Source organism: Canis lupus, chromosome 27, assembly GCF_048164855.1.
Source record: "Canis lupus baileyi chromosome 27, mCanLup2.hap1, whole genome shotgun sequence".
Classification (NCBI taxonomy): domain Eukaryota; kingdom Metazoa; phylum Chordata; class Mammalia; order Carnivora; family Canidae; genus Canis; species Canis lupus.
Window position 1 is genome coordinate 17,653,617 of NC_132864.1, and position 22,351 is coordinate 17,675,967.

The 22,351-nt window shown below is 49.2% G+C and overlaps 1 protein-coding gene across 1 annotated transcript in view; it reads right to left on the reverse strand.

The window, feature by feature from the left end:
* Positions 1 to 22,351, reverse strand: part of RBM19 (RNA binding motif protein 19) — a 122,981-nt gene that overhangs the window by 89,842 nt on the left and 10,788 nt on the right. Inside the window, exons 8-16 of the mRNA XM_072802635.1 lie at positions 16,947 to 17,025; positions 14,803 to 14,874; positions 13,903 to 14,106; positions 12,461 to 12,591; positions 11,960 to 12,078; positions 11,443 to 11,539; positions 9,809 to 9,919; positions 7,654 to 7,854; positions 6,245 to 6,374 (exon numbers count right to left, since the gene is read on the reverse strand). Coding sequence (XP_072658736.1) covers positions 6,245 to 6,374; positions 7,654 to 7,854; positions 9,809 to 9,919; positions 11,443 to 11,539; positions 11,960 to 12,078; positions 12,461 to 12,591; positions 13,903 to 14,106; positions 14,803 to 14,874; positions 16,947 to 17,025 — 1,144 coding nt within the window. The remainder of the gene's footprint in view (positions 1 to 6,244; positions 6,375 to 7,653; positions 7,855 to 9,808; positions 9,920 to 11,442; positions 11,540 to 11,959; positions 12,079 to 12,460; positions 12,592 to 13,902; positions 14,107 to 14,802; positions 14,875 to 16,946; positions 17,026 to 22,351) is intronic.

Genomic DNA, 22,351 nt, shown 5'->3' on the forward strand with positions numbered 1-22,351 from the left:
GCAGCCCACGGACAATGCTGGAGGTTGCTGCATCTGCACCATCAATCTTAAGGATCTTCAGGTTGGGAGAGAGGTTTGGAAGACCAAAGAAAGAAATTCTTCTTAAAGAGAAAACAGCGGTGGGGATGATGGTGATCAAGAAGGCTCATGGCTAGCTTCAGGGGGCAGCCCCTTCTTGATACCAGCCAGCTGCTGCCATGGGAGGTCAGGTTGGTGCACTCCTGCATTCAGGTCTTCCAAGAGAAGCTGAAAATCCATGTTTTGACAGAAAAACCCATGCTGTTTAAATCTCAGCAACTAACTCAATGGCCTGCCGCTTCTGTACTAGGCAGTAGTCAACCAATAAACCAACCAGCTCATTGGACCTTTGCTCACTCCTCCCCAGCACACCCAGGTCGCCAGCCCTGCCAAGGGCCCAGAACCCAGCCAGTCCCCAGTGTCCTGGGGGTTCAAAGCCTCACCAGGACACAGCAGCTTAGGGGAACCCGACCCCAGCCTGCCTCCCTGCCCTACAAGCAGTGGCTGCCCTGCTTCAAAGAGCTATGTAAAAGGTCAGAAGCACCTGCCCAAGAGATGTGATGTGTGGGTTTAGTGAGAGCGGAGCTGAGCTGAGCTTACACTTAGGGTTGGCACCCCAGGAACAGCAGATGGATCCTTATCATGGCGAGAGAGCTGCCCCTGGCCCCTGCCCGGGCAAGAACAAGGGCGGCCGGGACCTATTTCCTCCCCAGGTGCACGGCTGGCCTAGATCACCTGGCTCCTCCAACTGCTAATAGGTCAACCAACAGCCCTGACCCCCAGTATCTGGGAGGAACATCCAGCTTGACATCAAAGACATGATTAAATGTGGCCTGGCCATCCTCCAACAGCACAGAGGTGCCTGTTGTTTCTATAAACCTCTGTGTCCCTAGCAACCACCTGCCTGCACCTGTAACTGCCCTTGGGATGCTGGGAGAACTAACAAGACAAGGGGGCTGGTCTTGAGATCTGCTGAAAACAAGGGCCTTGGAAAATTGAGAAGGGGCCCACAGACTAGCCAGGAATAGCACAGAGATGTGAAATGCACACAAGCCTTAGGAATGAGTGGCCTGGTCAGAGTCCCGGTGATGCTACTCACTAGTGGTGTGGGCTTGGGTGACTATGTGGACCCCTACCTCAGCATGCTCATCTAGAACGTGGAATTAAACATGCTCATGCATGGATGCGTGCACATACCTACACTCTGCTGGGTTGTCTGGAAATACAAGTGTCCGCTACTCCATCTGCACGCAGGATCTCCAGTGCAAGGCATCACTACCTCTCATCTGGATGACAAGTGGCCACCTTACTCGTCTCCCCTGAGCACTGGTCTCTGGCCTGCTAGCTTGTCCCATCTGTTCCCTTTCCCCCACTACAGCTGCACAGGCCTCTATTCTGATCGCTAAACCTAGCCCTACCACAGGGCTTTTGCACTTGCCGCCCCCCTCTGCCTGTTCTGCTCTCATCTTCTTTCTAGACCTGCCTTCTCATCAGGTCTCAGTTCAGTGTCCTCCCCTCAGAGCACTTCCTGTCCACTCCAGCTCCAGAGGTCTCCAGCCCAGGTCCAGCCACTCACCATTCACATTCCCCTAGGCTCAACTCAAATCCCTTATCCCATTCTGAAATCACCTTGTCTGTTCACTTCTCTGTGTCCCCCAACGAGCAAGCGAGCTCCTTGAGGATGGGACCCCTTCTGACTTGTCACCACTGCATCCCCTACACCAGGCCCAGAGCAGACACTCCCAAATATTCGTGGATGACGGCTACGTCCAGCACTTGGCATGTGACTGGAACACAGCTGGCATCCCACAAATGGCACTTAGTGTGACCAAGAGGAGCTGTGGGGTCATAGCTCAGTGTACAAGACATCAGGGCTGGTGGCTCTGGGTGCATCCGGCTCTCCCTATAGTTCACAAGTCACTAAACATCTCTGTGCTTCCTTTTTGTGATCTAAGACAGGGAATAACTTTAAGAGGGCCCCCCCTTGCAGGATGATCAGGATAATTAGAGCATAGAAGGCTATCAGAACAGTGCTTGGGGGTGGGGGTTCCTGGGTGGCTAAGTGGTTGAGCATCTGTCTTCAGCTCAGGGCATGATCCCAGCGTCCTGGGATCGAGTCCCACATTGGGCTCCCCGCAGGGAGCCTATTTCTCCCTCTGCCTCTGTTTCTGCCTCTCTCATGAATAAATAACCGAAATCTTAAAAAAAATACAGTGCTTGGGCCTATGGTGATCTAGAATAGTCTCACTGGTCTTAGCATCACCCCGACTGTCCACATTGCACATGCTACCAGCCAGGCCTTGATGAGAAATCTGGGGGCAAATGTCACAGACCCCTAACCCCGCAGCCAAGAGAGGAAGGCAGTGGCTATCCACAGCCCATAGGTCTCTCCCTGCAGGGTGGGCTGCCCACACCACACCTCAGTGTCTAGGGGGACCGTGTCCCTGCTAGCCACATCCCTGGGAAGGGCTCCTGCTCCCAGAGCATCCAGGCCAGGCTCTATTGGGGCCCAGGCCCACATCCATGTCCAGAGAGGTGTGGCGTGGAGGCCAAGTGTCATGGCAGCGAAAGCCAAAGGTCATTTTTAAAAGCACTTCTGCTCCTGGCCCGAGTGGGGAGACAAAGACAAGAAAGAAAAAATGAGATCCTGTGAAACTCAAACAGATGTTTGCCAACAAAATCACCAGGAATCAGAGAAAGAGGGAAGAAGTAAAGAGGAGAGCAGGGTTAGGCCAGAGGGTGGGGGTGCATGGTGGGGGCGGGAGGGCAGGATTTCAAAGCAAGGTGGGCTGGAGGGGGCTGGGGCAGGCAGAGGAGAATGTGCTTCCATCTGTAGTTAGCACAATAAAACCCAGTCACGCATCACCACATGGGGCTTTATTATAATCAGGCCGCAGAATTTACTGTGGCTCCCCCCCCCCCCCCCCCAGCTCTGGGCGCTGAAAGCTGACAGCAGAGAAGACCGTTATCAGTTGCAAGCAGCTTTCCAGGACCTCCCCCGACTCTGAGCCCTTTATCTGGAGGTGAGGGTCTTGGTTGTGGGGAGATAAAACACACGGTCCCCCTCCCTTGAGACTGGTACAGAGAACGGAGAGCTTTCCAGAAAGGAAGGGAGGGGTAGAAAAATAAAAGCTCCATCCACTCCACTCCCCACCCCCTTCCTTCAGGGCTGAAGAAAGTCTCTGGGCTGGGGGGCTGACTGAGTCCCCATGCACGATGGGGATCCGGAAGCTTCAGGAACAAGGTGGAAGCCTGGGTGTGGGGGGAGGAGCAGGTGAAAAGGAAAGGCCCCAGGAGGCTGGGGCGGGGGCTAAGTATGCGATCTGTGGAAGAAAAGGAACAGAAAGGGCAAAAAGAGGCCCAGGAGGTGAGCTCTGTGGGAATTCACCTGGTGATGGGGGACTCAGCAGGCCTTGAAATCAGTCCAGACAGGCACAGCTTCCCGTCTGAAATCCAGCCTGCAGCCGAGCCCCTCTGCCCAGCTCCGTGGCCTCCTTTGTGTGAATCCCATCAGCCCTACGAGGCAGAGCCTGTCAGAGGGAGTCTGTCTGGGACGCTCTCAACACGGCCACACAGGCCCAGTGAAACAGGGCACACAGCACTCTTAACTGCAGACTCAGGAACGTGGTCTCTGCAAAGCTCCTCTCAGTGAGCTCCAGAGCGTTTCTGGACGCAGGGCCCACTCCTACTAGGAGTGAGACATCTCAGCTGCCCCACCTCTACCCAGCCCTATCTGTCCCCCCACCAGGCCTCTTCAGGGGAAGAGGGTCTGTGTTGGCACCCACTGGGGTCACCCCCACTCAGCATATGCTGGTGCTCACAGCTAAATGCCAGGCTATCCACTCCGGCTTCTGCTGCCAAATGCACGAAAGGAGCAGAGTAATGATGCTTTACCTACAGCACCTCACCACACTCTCACCAACGTCCTGAGAGGTCAGCATGGTCATCATACCCATTTTACAGATGCAGAAACAGCCTCAGAGGACAGTGGCTTGCCCAGCCACAGGGCTGAGATGACAACAAGGAAGATGGCAACTTCCACAGAAGCTCTGAGCTGCACAGAGAGGAACCCAAAGTCCCTAGTGCAGGGCCAGGCATGGAGTAAATGCCCTTGGGTCCACTTAGCACCATGCACTGCTCTCCTACCAGGTGCCAGGCACTTTGCTGGGTACTGAGGTTCAGCAGTGAGCAAGTGTGCAAGGTACCTGCCTTGTGGAATAGACTTTCTAATAGGCAGTCAAGCAGATGGACACCAAGGAAATGAGCCTGTCCACACACAGTTCCAGGAAGTAGGAAAGGGTGAGAACAAAGCAAGGGGTAGCTCGTGGTGTAGGCATCAATTGGTACCCACGGCAGGAGCCGTGACTATCACTGTCATGGGTGCTGGTACCACCTCTACTCCACTGACAAGGGATGAACGCTGGAGCACATGCCCCTCATCACTAAGATCCTACTGTGTGCTGGAAGTTTGGGACACAAAGACAGATAACCCAGCCCCACCTCCTGCAGGCACAGACAGGTGCAAAAACCCTTCTTCCTGCATTCACCCACTCCATCTACACATAGTCAAGCCCAGGCTATACCTGGGACCTCATAGAGGACAGGGCACCCAATAGCCAGCGAGCTGGCCACTCCTTGCCCTCGTGGTTTGTCAACTGCCAGAGATAGATGTGAAGCAAGAAAACCAAATGAATAGAGTACAAACCATGACAAGTGTTACAGAAGACCAGAGCAAGGGGCCACACCAGGACATGTGCATACGAATGTGGCCACATGGTACCAGGCTTAGTGGTCCTGCCAAAGCAGGTGGGAAAGGGGCCCTCCCTTGTGGCAAATCTATGCACCTGAAAGGAGGACTGGCTTTGGCCAAAAGATACTGTTCAAGTTCAGGATTAGCAAGTGAGGCGAACACTAAGGCAGCTGATGATTTTGGGGTGATGGCTAGTTAAGAAAAACACATGACTGTGTCAAGACAATTCTTCTTGATGGTGGCAAAAGTGGGATTTGAAGGAATCCTGAGCCAATCTGTGGACAAAACTAATTCATCAACAGGGGCTGGTGAAGGGTTCTCCAAGGTTCATACCAGTAATCAGTAACCCTGAGGACCAGGGAGGCTCCCAGAGCTGCAAGATGCAGACGAAAGAACTGCCCTCCCTGATTGGAACAAAGATACCAGACCAGGGGCTCCCAAGTGCCTTGTGCTGACTGGGCTAGTCCTAAAGGTTTCAGACTCACGACAAGGTGACACATGCAGACAGCCCAGGGAGGTTCACAGACAGTGAGTTCTGTTCAATGAAAAGTCTATTCTTTAATCTGAGAATTCTGCTTGCCCCATTTTTGCTGTGAGACACCTTTTCTGGTAAGGATGGAAATGGTAGATGGGAGACTTATTTTTTCAATTTATATTTTAATATGTGGGTAACCCTATGGGAGGTTGTGAAGGAAAGTGGGGGATACTGTGGAGGAGCAGAGTCCTAACAGCTGGACAACAGGACTGTCCAGGGCTTTTCAAAACTTTTCTGAAGGTCTCAGATTCTAGGATATGGTCCTGGTCCCTACAATGAGCGCTTCTCGCCCCCTAGGGGGCATCTGGGGAACACTGAGGGAGTGCGGGGTGGTGTTTTAGGTTGCAGTTAAGCACTGAGGGCATTCCCCAACATTCAGTGGGCAGAGGCTGAAGGTGCAAAATGACTGGCAAGGGGGAACAGTGCTGCCCCCGTGCCAATGGCGCCCCCTCCGCCCCCAAATGTGAAGCATTAGCTGGGGGTGGGTCATCCCTGTCCCTGACTCAGCGACCCTTTCCTGCCCTGCCCTGCCCTTGCAGTCATTCGTGGCCAGGGGACATTGTGCCATTCCAAGGACCCAGAGAAGTTATCTCCCCTCTGCCAGCTGCCCTCACTGGCCAGGCATCCTGGCGGATGTATAAAATAAGGTTCCTACCTGCTCTGTTCTAAATCCTACTGGTAGATTCTCAGGGTCTTTTTCAACCTTTAATAGACAAACTGAAAAGTTGGCTCCTTTATGCAATGCCCATAATTTCTATGCTCCGATTTTAAGGACATTTAACCTGGCTATAAGGTCCAAGAGTTTGAGATGCGCTGATCTCCAGGACAAATCAAGAACTTTAAACCAAACATCTGATAGATTTTAGTGTAGTACCCAGCCCTGCCACCTCCCCTCCCTCAGCTTGCCCACTGCCCCAGGACACCCTGATCTCAGCTCTTACAGGTTTCTGGCTCCGCCCTGTCTTCTTCTGCAGGTCCTGCTGGTGGATCTTGGGGTTCCTTCGTCTGCGGGGCTGAGCTTGAGAAGACGCCCACTGGAGCCCACTCCAGGTACAGGGGGGTGTGGTGAAACTGTAGAGACCGGGCAGGGGAAGGGCTCAGTTCCTTCTGCAGAGGAAGAGCCTGAGGCTCAGAGTATGGGCACCTCCCCCCAGGGAATGGAGCCAGCACAGACTGGCACACTCTGTGCCACGTGATCCCAGAGACCACCACAGGGGCCCCCTTGCTGCAGCTCGGGGCTCAGGGGACAGGCTTGAGCATCTGTTGTCACTGGGCACATTTGCGTCTGCTTGTGTTTTCTCAATTGGGGAATGGAGGGGAGTGGGATGGGGAAGCAGGATCACTGATGAAGTACATGTCCAGGAGGAGGTATAGTAGGGCTGTCAGAAACACACATTCTCTCCCTCCCTGCCCTTACACCACAGGCAAGGCAGGCACACATGTGCATGTACAGAGTCTTTCCTTTTAAAAACAGGACAAACCAACATTGATAAATAGTCTGCGGAGTGTTAGTGTCTGATAGAGAGAAGCTACTCATTGTGGGTAAATGGTGCCCCTCTGCAAAGATACATCCACATCTGAAAGCCCAGAACCTGTTAATGGGACCTTATTTGGAAAAAAGATCTTTGCAAGTATCATTAAGTGAAGGATCTTGAGATGAGAGCATCTGGGTGGGCCCCAAATCCAATGACAAGTGTCCACACAAGAGGAAGGCAGAGTCAGATCTGGGACAGAGGAAGACCACCATGTGAAGATAGAGACACAGACCGGATAGACACAGCCACCAGTCAAAGGACACCTGGTGCCTCCAGAAAATGGCAGAGGCAGAGGAGGATCTCTTAGAGCCCTCAGAGTGAGCAGAGCCCTGTCACAAGCCCTGTGACAGTTGGCTTCAGACCTTGGGCCTCCAGAACCATGAGACAATACAGTTCTGCATTGTGGCCGTTTGTAAGAGAAGCCACGACTAACACACTATCATAGATGTGTATGTACACATAACTTCTTTCTCTCTTTATCAGGAAACAGGGGACAGCCCTCTTACAGAAGTGACTGTGTACTTATTGTAAATCCTAGATATCAGGAGCTCCAAGAATGATGGTTCCAATTCATACAGGAAAGGAAAGCCAAGGGAAGCCATAGTGAGGCGACAAACGTGCTTCCTGGAGGAGGTCTAGAGCAATCCTCTCACGTGCTCCTGTCCTGAGGTGTTCTTAGGGGTGGGGTCATACTTAGACCATGTCAGAGAAGGCTGGTTTGTACACAGCAACGCACCAGCCAGGTCTGCACTAAGGCTGCCTGCCCGTAATCGGCCCCCTTGGCCCTCTTCTGAGCAGGCCCCCAGCAGCCCTACCTTGGAGTAGGCCAGATGCCTGAAGGCCTTTCGGGCCTCCAGGGGCTCCAGGAACTCCACAATGGCAGTGATGCCGCCCTCGGGCAGGAGCACTCGGCCCAGGCTGCCAAAACGGCCGAAAGTCTCCTGCAGCTCAGCCACCAGGGTGCCCGCTGGGAGGTTCTTAACCAGGATCACAGTCTTGCTTCGCTCGGCCGCGGCCTGCAGGGTAGAAATCAATACACATGGGCAACAGGAGGGAGGATCCCCAGTCTGACCCCAGCACCGATCTGCGATTGACTCCACACCTGGAACCTCTCAAGTACCAGGCACTTGGGGAGGGGGCCCCCACTACCCCACTTTCTCAGGCACGGCACTCCAGGGGTAGAGACAAGGGGTGAGGGCTCCAGCTCTAGAGCCTAGGTCAAGTCTCAGCCCCTCCACTTCTGAGCCACAGCAGATTCTAACAGTGCTCGTGAAAAGCCCTCACTGGACCCACCCAGACTGTCAATGCATCTCAGTGCCAACAGCCTTTTCCTGGAACTGGGGAGAGCTTACTGCCACACATGGGGCAGGAGGGAAGGGCTGAGAAGTTAACACCATGGGAGCAGCCTAGGCGCTCAGGACTCGGACCATCCCCTGTCCTCTGGGCGGGACAAGCATGAGGAGTGAGTTCTGCAGTGTTCCCCCAGACAGACCTCAGCCCCTGCACTGTATCAGCAGTTACTGTAATAAGTATACCCTATACTAGTCTCCTTCCCCTACCCCTTTCTTATCAGTGTTCTCCGCACTGGCCAGTAAACAACATGCACTTGAACCTCCATCTCAGGGTCTGCTTTAGCGAGAAGCCCAACCAAGACATTAGATATAAGGCCCTGAGACACATACTTAACTCAGCCTCAGCCCCTTACCTAACCCAAGGGCAACACCTATTTGACAGGATCACTGCAAGGAAGGATTTAATTGTGTGTGTCAATATGAGCCACGTGCACATCATATATACACTCTGTAAACGTCACAGATTAGTTTATTGAAAAACCATGTAGCAGAGGAGTACAGAAGAGGCAAGACAGAACAGCAGAACTCCAGGCATATGGAGCATCTGAGCACAAGTCTCAGCATGGCTAGGAATCCAACCTGAAACCCTGGTTCAGCTACTTGCACCCTGGCCTCTGTTTTTTCAGCAGCAAAATGGGAGGTAATACCCATCCTCTAGGCCTCACTGTTGCTATGAGGACTGAGTGAGGCAGGTGAGGTGGAAGCCATCTGTAGATGGGAAGGGCTGGGCCTCAGTGGGCTTCAGGTGCAACTCAGGCCACAGAGGACAGAGGTCAGGGGTGTGAGCTCTGGGGCTGCATTCTGATCCACGACTAGCTGTGTGACCCAGAACATGTGTCTTGGCCTCTTTTGTGCCTCTATGGGCCACAATGGGAGCATAGTAGGGCTGCTTTCCAAGGTTGTCACGTGAGTGAAATGAATACTGAGACACAAATTTAGAGGAACACTTTGGTGAGTCCCAGTAAGTGTTAGTTGTCAGTATCTTTACTTAACATATCTACCACCCCTTGCATCCCAACTGCCTACTTGCAGTAAAACCAAGGGCCTGGCAGCTGAGGAGAGGAGTTTCAGGAGTTAGAAGCCGAAATTTAGTCCAGACTCCTGCCACAGGCTCAGCGTTAGACCTCTAGTCACTACCCCTAACTTCTCTCTGGGCCGGCCTCAGTTTCCCAGCCTGTGAAAGGGAGGGGAGGATGTGAGGTGGTCTCAGTAGGCCCACTAAGACTTAACCATCCATTAATCAAAACTCCTACCTGGTGGAGAATGAGCGGTCCTGACCTCTCTCCTACCTGGTCCAAGGAAGGTTCAAACCCCCCCGTCAGATCATGGATGCTCTTAATAAGGCATGGGGCAGCAGGCATGGGCTGTGTGGGGGCCCGTCATCTGTGTGCGAAAGCTGCGAGTTGTGAGCTAGCCACCTGCACACAACCTCCAACAGACACCATCCGTGTCAGATGGGCCCTTATCTGAGCCCATGTGACATTTTCTCTAGAGATAATTTAGGGATTAGTAATAATTATCCTTGAAAGGCCTGATCCTAAACCCACCAGCATGTCCTGGATCAGAAGCCCCACCTTCGGCTCTCTAGCAGCTGGTGGCTTGCTGAGCTGGTACCCACCTGGCTGAAGGAGTCCAGACTGACCCCGTTATCAAGGAGGAAGCGCCGTACTTCTTGGACAAGCTGCGTCTCTCCCAGGGCCACGCGCACAGCCACACTTCCCTTGGTCTCCTGTGGGATGAGAGAGGGGAGAGGCCCTGTCATTTGGCAGGTTGGTGACAGGTCAGCTGTCTCCCCCACCAAGGCCCCTCATGGACCTACTGTGATGTCTTGGCTCCAGCTTGTGTCTCTCCCAGTAAATCAGGAACCCTGGATCTACCTCTCCAACTTCATTTCTCACCCTCCATTCCAGCCAAGCAGGCCAACCTCATCCCCACCTTGGGCCTCTGCATCCATTGACCTCTGCCTGGTGCGTACCCCATGATCCCTCCCTTCCATTCAATTTCTGCTTAGAGGTTACTCTGACTAGTGACCCTCATTCTCACACCCTGCCTGCTGTTCCGCTTAACGTTCCTTGCCATCACTGGCATGCTGTGCTTGTTTACGAGCCAGTGTCTTCCTTCTCTGGAAGCCTCTAAAAGAACAAGACTTTCTGTGTGGGGTATGTGAGGGATCTGAAATGGCTGCACACTGCCTAACTGGCTAAGGCCTGGAGCTGAGCTGCCCAACATGGTAGCCATGAACCACATCTGGCCACTTAACACATGAAATGTGGCACACCTGAATCAAAAAGTGCTCAGAGTATAAAACATGCACTGGATTTCAAATACTTTATGATGAAAAAAAAAAAAAAGCAAAATATCTTGTCATCTTTTATATTGTGTGTTACATTGAAATGATATCTTGACTATGCTTTGGCTATACTGAATTAAATAAAACAGAATACAAAATGAATCTCGCCTGTTTCTTTCTTTTTAAGAAACGTGGCCACTACAATGTCTGCAAATACACATGGGGCACATATTCTAGTTCTAATGAACAATGTGGACTTTATGAGTGCTGAGCAGGAGTAAATGACAATGGGTCGGCAGTTTATGGACCAAAACCATGGCTATCCTCTGCTGACTGGATGGAAAACATACTCCGAGGTTTTGCCTAAGATGGACTTAGCAATGGTGTAACTAAAGACACATGCATTTTAAAGAAGCTGTGTGATCTGAGGAGGCTGGAGAACTGGATGGGAAAAGTCAGCAGGAATTGAGTTTAACTTTGACAGGAAGAGAGGCAGACTCCTCTTTCCTCATTTCAAAGACTGTGGCTGCCCCAGGCAAGGGACTGGCTGCAACAACCGTTGGAGAAGTGTGTGACAGGGTTCAGGGCACAGGCACCATGGTCAGACCTGGTGTCATCCCATCTCTGCCTTTTTCCAAGTGTGTCACCCTGGGCAAGTTGTTGTGTGTCCCTAGGCCTCAGTTTCCTCATCTGGAAAGTGGGACAGCAAAAGCACCTCGCTCAATGGGCTGTGGTGAGGAGCACTGCCCAGGTGAGTCTCTCTGACTTGGCTCCACACAAGCCCAGTAGAAGCAAGCCTGGAGTGTGGACAGGGTACTTCCAGAGAAGACCCCAAGGATGGTCACACCTTCAGCCTGAGGCCCAGGGCTTATAAATGACTCCAGAACAATGGTCCCTCCCCTGCTCCTTCTGCCCTTGTGATTGGCCCAGAGCCAGGCATGTCAGACGGGATGTCCACTCACATGGTCAAACACTTGACTCTTGGTAGCATTATACTTCTGTGCAATGGCGTCGGCCACAGCGTTTGGGCCCATGAACAGCGTGTTCCAGTTGTGAGAGCTGAGAGGCAGAGGCAGAACAGGGAAGTCAGACCAAGGCTGAATGAGCAGAGTATTTTCTCAGATGCAAAACATCAAAGAAATAAGCTCATCATCATCCGTCCTTCTAAGCCCCCAAAGACTTCTCCTCCTGCCAACTTACCTAGCGCAGGCCAAGTACCCAGGGCCTGGAGATGTCAGCAATGATGATGTGATCCTTGACATTTACATTTGACAAGCACTAATTTTGTGCACTAAGCACTTTGCTTATATTAACTCATTTAATTCTTACAATATCAAGAAAGTAAGGCACCACTGTGATCCCTCCCCCATTAAGCAGAAAAGGAAAGTAGAGCTCAGCAAGGTCATGGATGAGAGGTGAACCCAAGGAACCAGAGCACGCGGTCAGCTGGAGGGGTGGGGCCCAGAGGCTGGTAAGGACCTGGAGCTGTTGGCTTTGTCTTTAGATTCTTTCTTCTTCTTATAAGATGATCCTTGGGTATCAGTGTCCTCACTGGCTTCTTTCTTGATGGTGGATGGTAACACATGGAGCATCCTGCCCTGGAGGGGGATGATAAGAAGGGAGTAGTGAGGAAGGGGGAGGTAACACTAGAAAAAAAAGAAGAGTTTCTTATATCCTACTATGGCTGTTTAAAATGACCAGGTCCAAACTCTTCTTCTAGTTTCTCTCCCAAGTGGTATTTCTGGGAACATAGAGCCTATTTGCTCATTTGACAAAGAGTCTGAGCATCTATGTGCCAGGTGCTGTCCTAGGTGCTGAAGGGCCCTGCCTTCGGAGAGCTACCCTTCACCAGCTCCTATAAGGTGGTGGCTTCACACTCCATGTGCATTTGCTTAGAAATGTGGGCTCCCATACATGTAGGCTCACTTCCTCTCCCCATCACCTGGGACTAGCCATGGTCCGCCAACCCTGAGCAGTCACCTGGAACACCTGCCCGTCCACTTCAGCGTAGGCCCTCACAGCATGCTCAGGAAACATGAAGGTGACGAAGGCAAAGCCCTTGGGCTTCTTGGTCAGGCTGTCGATGGGGTAATGAAGCTCAGACAGGGGACCTGAGAACAGGACAGGTGTCAGTATCTCAGGGACTGGGGCTGGGCCTGAGTGCTGGGCACCCATCAGGCGATGGGTTTTAACACATAAGAGCTGCTCTTTCCAGGATGGTCATGGCCACCTAGCCCACGGAACAAGGTGGCAAGCAGTTGCTGTGAGACTACCTCAAAGGTCAAGAGTGGCCTTCCGCAATCCTTTATGTGTCTACTTAAAAGTATAGGTGCCTGGGCTGGATCCTGCCTCCAACATCTACCACACATGTGGCCGGGGGCCAGACTACCAGCCTCCACGTGCCTCAGTTTCTCCTCTGTATGATGGCATCCTAAGAGGGCCTAACTCACAGGGCAGGTGTCAGCACATCCATGAATGAGTCAGTACCTGTATGTACTGAACAGCGCCTGTCCCACAGTTAGTGCCCTAGAGGTGTGTGCTGGGTACAGCTTTTCTGAACTGGCCTTGGTGTTCAACACCAGGGAGTGCCCGTCCCCCTCCCAGTCTTTGTCCTCCCCCATTGAAACCTGGAGGCCACTGCTCATCCCCTCACCCAGGCAGCTGTGCAAACCCACAGCTACAGGCTGGGAGAATCCTACCGGGGGGCCTCCCTGCCCCCACAACAGCCACTCAAGCAAGCTCAGATCCTCACGACCCACAGCTGGCCTCTAAACAGAAGTGAGGGATCCCAAAGCTGCCAGACCTCCTTTCAACAGCCCCAACCTCTCTCTCTTACACACACACACACACACACACACACACACACATCCCCGAGTGCCGAGCTGAACCTCAGGCCTTCCCATTCTCGCCTGAGACACAGCAACGGCAGCGACTGTGACAAACATGACCCTTGCTATCAAATCCACTTGGGACACTTGGTTGGGAGAGTGGAGCTCTCAGGTGGTAGAGGTCAGACCTAGGAGCCCTGTCACGTTCGTGCCTCTAGCCACTGGACTTCAAACACTGAGCAGCAAGAGTTCAGCTAGCAGGAACTAGATCAGCAGAATGTCTCTAAATCTTTTCTGCTCCAAGTTCAGACAGTGAGAGTGAGGAGCCAATGGGTTCAGACAGCACACGATGCCTCTGATGCGACCTTACATGGGGAGCCCTGCTAACCCCCTATGTCCATGACATGGGAGTGCTCACAGCAGCTCAGGAGCCATCAACCCCATCTGTGGGTGACAGAACAGAGACGAGAAGGAAACCATCTGCCCATGGTCAGGAGCTGATGGGAGGCGTACCGTACTTGAACCCAGGCCACCTGCTCGCACACTATGCGCTACAGGTGCACATGCATGTTAAGCTGGAGGCAGCGTCCCTACCGAATTTGGAGAAGAGCCGCTGCAAGTCCTCCTCGGTGCTGGTATAGGGCAGGTTTCGTATGAAGAGCCTCCCGGAGTCGGCCAGGTCTTCCTCCTCTTCGTTTTCCCCAAGGGTCCGGCCTTGCCAGGGTTTAGCACTATTCTTTAGGGGCCCCTTGGTTGTGGGGACATTCTTTTCCCTAAATATCTCAATGTAGCGTCCACCTGCAGGAGGAGAGGAATCAGGGCTCCAGGGCAGGCCTGGAACTCGCCAGAGACTCCTGGGTGGTGGTCCAAACTCTCCTTCACTGCCTTCCAGGTGCCACACCCAAGGTAAGAGTGCTGGCACCCAGTTCTATTACCAGGGTAGAGGTCAGGGCTGGTGATGGGCCTGAACGGGAAGGGCCCTCTCCCCAAATCTCACTCCTCCTGCACATTCAGCTTCAATCCTGGGGGGAGCCTACCTGGCTACCTGGGCCACATGCTATACTGCATCCTCTACCCCTCAGGGCACACTCCCTGGCTCTGCCTGTGCTAAGGTTTCACAGGACAGCCAACCCTGGAGACCTGCCTCATACCGTTGATGAACAATCTCTGTGCACTGCCCCCAGAGCCAGAGCTTGCTCCTGCTACTCTTGTGGGTTTTGCTCTAATGTTACTTTCTTAGTGAGGCCCAAGTAGGCACAATCCTGTCTTAAAATCCACCTGCTCCAGTCCGGGCCCATCTGATGATTGCCTGTCTCTCCCCCCTCTATCTCAGCTTACTCTGACCTCTGGGAGGCTGACATCCTAGTTCACTACACTTTCTGTATCCCTAGGGTCTAAACCAGTGTTGGGCAGAGCGGACCCTCCATAAAAACATAACAAAGTAAATGAATGAGTGAATGAAGCCTTGCAACCAGGCAGAGGCTGGTTCCTTACCCATGTATTCCCTGTTGCATTTCAGAGCTTGCTTTATTTCCTCTTCACTGCGGAAGTCCACAAAGATATACCCTGAAAAGGAACAATGACAAAGGTAGAATCTGCAGACACTGGTGGAAGTCACACAGGAACACCCACACTGCGCTGGTGTTTGGGGGAATCTGAGCAGAAAGTGCTGGAAAACCCCTATTTTTGCCAAGTCTCCAAAATACAGGTGGACTCTCCCTGATCCCCCCGCCCCCCAGCCACACTTTTTACAGGGAGTGTTGGGACCCCAAAGTCTGGTTTTTCAGATGAAGGTGTCAGATCGTAGGAGTCAGGAACACAGGAGGCCATCAGCTCCCTTCCAGCCTCACCTTCACCCCACCTGAACCACCTCCTCCCCTCCATGGCCTTCTCTGGAGGAGACCTGCCGAGGCTAAAGTACTGTGACCAGCTCAGCACCTGAGTGGCTATCTCAACAATGATTCTGTCGATGGCCCCGGTGTACACACAGACAAGTATATGGGACTGTTTCCTAGAGCACAGGAGGCCTCACATTCTTCAACTCACAGGCCCTCGACCCCGTGAGGCAGCAGAGCATCATGGCTAAGAGGTGGCAGTGCTGTACCTGGTCCAAAGCCCACGGGTCCAGGGCTCTATCATAAGGCTATTCATTCCCTCCTAGGATTCCTCCTTCCTCTCTGTTCCCAAAGGTAAGTACCTCATCTATCTCCATAAACATTCTCTATCCTCTTCCCTGTCTGCCACACTCCAGTCCAGCCCACCATCGATCCTTCCCTGGATGGCTGCAAAAGTCCAACCCAGACCACCTGCCCCTCGTGGGCCCCACCAGCCAGGGGACTGTTCTATATCCAACTGTGCCTCCCTACCCCTGTGGGGCTCCTATATCCACACTGAAGTCCGTGATCATTAGTAAGGTCTAGGCTCTTCCAAGGGGACATTCTGTTGCTCCTCAGAAACATTCTGTTCCCATGCCAAGCTCCCTCCAGCTCCCGAGCCTCTAATATGGTTTTTTTCTTAGCCCTGACAGCTCCAATATGCTCCTTCCTGCTCCCTTTGGCTGATCCCTGCTTACCCTGTGGTCTCCAAAGTACTAGGAAACCGGGGATACCACCTCTACCACCACCACCACCAATAGCAGCTTTCAGAGAGTATGCAGTAGGCATTCAGCATTCTTTAAATGCTGTGTATTAACTCACTGAATCCTCGCAATGTAACAAGATAGCACTGCCCCAAGCACAGATGAGAAACAGAGGCCAAGTCCCTCATCCAAGGTCACAGGGCCGGTAAGTGGCTACGCTGGAATGATGCAGAGCCCTTCCTTTACTGCACTCAGGTAAGTATGCAAGAACACACAGACTGGCTGAATGGAGCTGCCTGGTAAACTGGGCTTCAGGCTCAGAGAGTTGGGAAGGAAATGCAGATGCTCAAAAGTGACCAGACCACCCCTAAAGTAGGCACCCTTTCTTCCTCAGATGTCAGCTCCCACAGTTCACAACCCCTCTGCCCATGTAGGAATCTTCTTGCCAAGGACACCCTACATGCCCAGTGCTGCCTGGCCTCCCCCAGCCAGAGGTCCTTGGTGCAGTTCTCAGAGGGGCACCAGTTCTGCTGCTCCATGTCCTGCAGCCTCCCCACCTGGCCAGCAAGTAGGCACAGGTAGGATTCCAGCGCTCCAAGCTCAGACCCTCCCTTCCAGCATGGTCCCCACCCCTCCAAAGCCTAGGAAGTAGGCTGGCCATCAGACTGGGAAAGGCGGGCGAGAGGGCAGCAGAGGCAATACCACCCATGTGCAGCATTTCAGAGTGCGCCCGTTGGGAGAGCTGACCACAGACTTGGCCCAGCCAGCCCCAAGCCGAGGGACATGTGTTTAAACAGAACTGGTGAATCCACTAGCATGAGCATAGGCTGAGGGTGGGGGCGGGGGGGTAGAGGAGAGGAGCAGCAGAAAGCTACATACGAGACTGCCAGAGGCAGACACTTGTCCCAAGTGCTTGAACCCCTCCACAGGGGTTCACAAAACAGGGGACACAAAACCAATATGACACTGGCCCTGAAAACATCCCCCCTGAGGCAGCTGCCCAACCTTCCATCCTTGCTCTCTGCCTCCACACACCCACCCGAAATAGCCCAGGCCTTACCTGTTTTGTTTCCGTGAGCATTTCTCACTATCCGAATGGCCACTGGTCGCAGAGGTGCCAGGAATTCTAGAACGTTCTTCTACAAGAAGAGAAGTTTCCCTCTTTTATCAACTCACTAATATAAGTGCAACCTAACAAAGAGATAGGGGCCGAATTTCTGAATTCAGAAAGGCCTCCACAGCGTTTCACCCTTCAGCTTCTCTCTCACTGCTAAACACAAATCTTTTCTTCAACATGAAATAAAACTACCTTAGATGAGTTTGGAACTAAAAGTTGGAGGAGTGAAAAATACAGATCTATATATAAAATAGTAATGTTCCAATTGGCATTTTCAGGCATTGTTCTGATCTCTTTTTCCTAAGGACCTTTTTATATATTTGGGGTTAACTGCTTTTGCCATTTCTCATGAATGCATGAATGTTTGTCCATGTTACTTCATGAAGGTGAGACACAGCAATCAAAAGTGCTGTTGTAGAACATGAGAGACTCCTAACTCTGGGAAACAAACTAGGAGTGGTAGAAAGGGAGGTGGGCGGGGGGTGGGGGTGACTGGGTGACGGGCAGTGAGGGGGGCCCTTGATGGGATGAGCCCTGGGTGTTATGCTATATGTTGGCAAATTGAACTCCAATAAAAAAAATAATTAAAAAAATAATTTTAAAAAAATCCATACTAAAAAAAAATAATTAAAAAAAATCCATACTAAAAAAAAAAAGTACATCTGAAACTAACGATGTACTATGTTGGCTAATTGAATTTAAATAAAAAATATATGAAATTAAAAAAAAAGTGCTGTTGTAGACGGTCTCAGATTTTCTGAACTCTTCTATTTTGGACATGAAGGTGATTAAACACATGTTTTTATATATGCAGAAACACACAGATATATACAATGTTAGCAAATGCCAAATAAAACAAAATTCCTAATTCCAACACCCAGCTCACTCTTGTTAGCTTTTTATTAAAAATGAAAGTAGGAAAAAAAAAAAATGAAAGTAGGAGGCCCCTTTTCATCTGTGTACTGGTGTAAGTCCTTTGGGAAAGCTTAGACTATCCAGGCAACCATAAAAATCCAAGCACTACACAACGAATGGAAGAAGTCCAATAAAGGTGTGAATTTTTCCTGTTCCTACCTCCATTTTTTTAAAATGTCAAATTATCAAATTCTCCCAAAAAAATATTTTCCTCATTTTTATGTGCCTACTGAGAAATCCAGCATACGATGTAAGGTGCATCTTCTTCCAGAAAGAAATTCATCTATCCATACAGTCTTCTGTACATTGTATGTATGATGGAACATCCTGAGGATCTTCCGTATCAGAATATTCTTTTTCATGGCACATTATATTGTACTGTTCCAATGTGCCACACTTTAGTTAACTCAAGATAACTAAACCTGAGTTAACCTTGAGTTTTCTAATCTGGGCACTATGGAAATTTTGGGCCTGATCACTCTGTGGTAAGGGGCTGTCCTGTGCATTGTAGGGTATTTGGCAACATCTCTACTTTCCACCCCTGGATGCCAGGAGCATCCCTCCTCAGCTGCAACCATCAAAAACCCCTCCAGATATTGCCAAGTTTTCTCTAGAGGGGGCCAACCATCCCCAGCTGAGACCCACCAACTTAGCCACTTCTCTAGTGATAAAGTATAAAGGCTGTTTACTGCTTTTTGTGTTTATAAGTGACATGACACAAATTGAAAGATTAAGTCACAAATACAACAGTAACACAAGAGCAGTGAATATTCTTGTACTGAAATCTTGGCGTATTTGGTTCATTCACTTATAGAACAAATTTCTCGCATTAGAATTGCTAGGTCAAACGTATGGAAATTCTAAATTTTGACTGATGCTTCCAAATTGCCCTCCAAAAAGCTGCACTGCACACTTCTGCCAAGAGCGCATGAAAGTATTACTGAGCTTTTGAAATTTTTGCAAAATGTAATTTTCCAGTTTTGACCTTTAACTATGAGTGAACTCAAGCAGTTATACTGGCCATACGAATTGTCTTCCTTAGAAGACCTCCAACCTGTGGTCCCTTTTCCTGTCAGGTCACAGGTCCCAATATTGATCGATCTATTTGTAAAGAAACCAGATTTTGCCTGCTGTTTGGTTACAAATGTCTGTGGTCTTTCAACTTTATGACACTTGCTGTCTTATAGAAGTTATAACTGTTGTGTCATCAATCAGTCCATTTTTTTCCTTATGGCCAAGTTCTGCAAACGGCTCAGGGAGCCCTGTTTCAGTCTAATATTATAAGTAAATTCACCAATGCTTTTCTCCTATAACTTTTATAGTCTCATTTTTTAAAGCTTTTGATACATCTGAAGTTTATCTTGCTATAAGGAGTAAGGCAGAGAGCCATCTTTTTTTTTCTTTCTTTCTTCAAAAAGGTTAACAGGTTGTCCCATTACTAAAGAAAAAAAAATCTCTCTCCTCATTGATATGAAACATTCCCCATAATCCTCATGTAAATGCTAATAAAAAATAGTTTATATCTGGATTCTATTCTACCCCATCAACCTGTCCACGACTTTGCCTGAACCAGACTATATTAATTGCTGTAGTATCTTGCAGGGAAAGGCTCTATTTCTTGCACGATATTCCACAATGCTCTATGACATGCCCCCATCCTAATGAACTATAACTGAACTTACTCATTTATCCATAATTAGAGAATTACCATCTTTACATTCTCAAAATGTACAGCTTTCCCTTTATGTAAGTATTCTTTTAAATTCCTCACTGCTGTTTAAAGTTTTCTTTATATAGAACCTATAAAATTTTTATTAGAGTATCTATAAAGCCTCCCTACACACACAGACACACACACATGTAATATCAAACTATCTAAAGGTAGGTTTTCTTTCTGGTTTATATACAAACTTTTTCTTCTATTTCATTTTGTTTTTGTTCACGGAGAGAGAAAAAGTCACTATTTTTTTATGAATTAATTTTGCAAAAGCCACCTAGTATCTACTTATTTTTTTTTTAAATTAAAGCATGATTTTCAGGGCACCTGGGTAGCTCAGTTGGTTAAGTGCCTTCGGCTCAGGTCATAATCTCAGGGTCCTGGGATCGAGCTCCACGTCAGGCTCACAACTCTGTGGGGAGCCTGCTTCTCCCTCTGCCCCTTCCTCTGCTCGTGCTCTTGCTCTCTCTCAAATAAATAAAACCTCTAAAAAAACAAAGCATGATTTTCTGCATGTTTGGTATTGAAACTAAAGTGTATAAATAAATAAAAATTAAAAAAAAAAAAAAAAAAAAAAGGGATCCCTGGGTGGCGCAGCGGTTTAGCGCCTGCCTTTGGCCCAGGGCGCGATCCTGGAGACCCAGGATCAAATCCCACGTCGGGCTCCCGGTGCATGGAGCCTGCTTCTCCCTCTGCCTGTGTCTCTGCCTCTCTCTCTCTCACTGTGTGCCTATCATAAATAAATAAAAATTAAAAAAAATAATAAATAAAAAAAAAAATAAAGTGTAGCACATTGAAACAGTAGAATATAATGTATCATGAAAAAGAATGTCCTAATTTGGAAGATCCCCAGGATGTACCATCAAGTAGAAGATGCAACATACAGAAGAGTGTGGCTAGATGAATTTCTTTTTTTCCAGAAGGACTCTAATTTACCAGCTAACTGGATAGTCTGGTGTGACCCAAATGCTGCCTATGTGGATTAACTGATTAGCTTAATTTTTAAACATTAGTAAATATACAGACTATCAAAAAAGATGAACACTTCAAGAGGGAAAAAAGGACAAAGATATGGCTAGGTACCTTTTTTTTTTTTTTTTTTTTAAGATTTTATTTATTTATTCATGAAAGACACAGAGACAGAGGCAGAGACATAGGCAGAGGGAGAAGCAGGCTCCCCACAGGAGCCCCATGCGTGACTTGATCCTGGTCCCCGGGATCACACTCGGAGTCAAAGACAGACACTCGACTGCTGAGTCACCCGGGTGTCCCTGGCCAGGCACTTTAAACAGAGATGTACATGTGATTTACAAATGTGAAAGAATGATCGATGCCACCAATAATTTAAAATATAAATTAAAATGAGACACCATTTACACCTGTCATATTGCAAAAGATGAATACTCAGGATCCGCAGAAGTGGGCACTTTCATACTCTGCTGAAGGGAGTATAAATTAGCAATGCTTCCAGGGGGCAACTGACACTCTGTATCAAAGCCTTGAGAATGTTTGTGTGTGCCCTTGCATCAAGTATTTACTTGGAGCAAGGGTTGGCAAACTGTGGCCCGCAGGTCAAATACTGCCCATAGCCTGCTTTTGTATGACCCTGTGAGCTAAGAATGGTTTCTACATTTTTGAAGGGTATTTAAAAAAAGAAGAAATGAAGAAACGTGCTCCTGACCCCAAATGGTCCCCAAAGCCTAAAATCTGCACTGACCTTCACAGAAAAAAACAAATAAATAAAAAATAAAAATCTTCTCACCTCGTCTCAAGGAATGCTGACTGCATTACTGTTAGCAGAATTATTAATCATTATTAACGTTATTATTAACAGAAAATTGGAAACAACCCTTATGCTCCACCTTATAGGACCCGATGAGTATATATCACAATGTGCTCAGAGCAAGAAATAACACACAACATGAACAGAGATGTTGTAGCTGAAAATTGAACATTCAAAGATATTTTTAACATATTGTTATAATAGAGGGGAAAAAAGGTTCAAAAGAGTTCCTACAGGAATGATTTTTAAAACTAGAAAACAAAAGTTAGTGTTTATATACAAAGAAAAAAATGTTTAGGAAGATATACTCAGAATTTATTATTGGTTGTCACTTAGTGGGATATAGGGGTGTGTGTGGATTGGCGGGAGGATTTTCTCCACTTTGCTTGGGACAGTAATTAAACCTGCAGGAAGTATGCCTGTAAGGGATTTTGCCTGTAGGAAGTAGGCTTATAGGAAGTACACTTGTAGGAAGTAGGCTATAGGGATTACACTTGCAGGAAGTAGACCTACATTCTGGCACCCTATCTGGTTAGCACTCCTCTCACTCTCAACTCAGCTGGAAGACATTTTATATGGTCATCTTAGTTATAGGTAATTTCACTTCTCTTTATTTAGCTGTTAAAAAATTTTCTAGGCTGAACTTGTTATTACTTTCACAAGGAAGTAAATTAAAAAGTTCTCTGCTGTATAAACCCAGAGTCAGCAAACTACAATATGCAGGCCAAATGTGGCCCATGGCCTGTTTTTGTCAATAATTTATTGGCACACAACCATGCCTATTGGTCTACCTATCTTTTAGGGCTGCCTCAATGGTACAACATCAGCGTTGAGTAGTCGCAACAGAGACTATATTGATCACAAAGCCCTAAGTGTTTACCAGCTCATGTTTAAAAAAGAAATGTTTTTTAAAGATATATTTAGTTTTGCGAT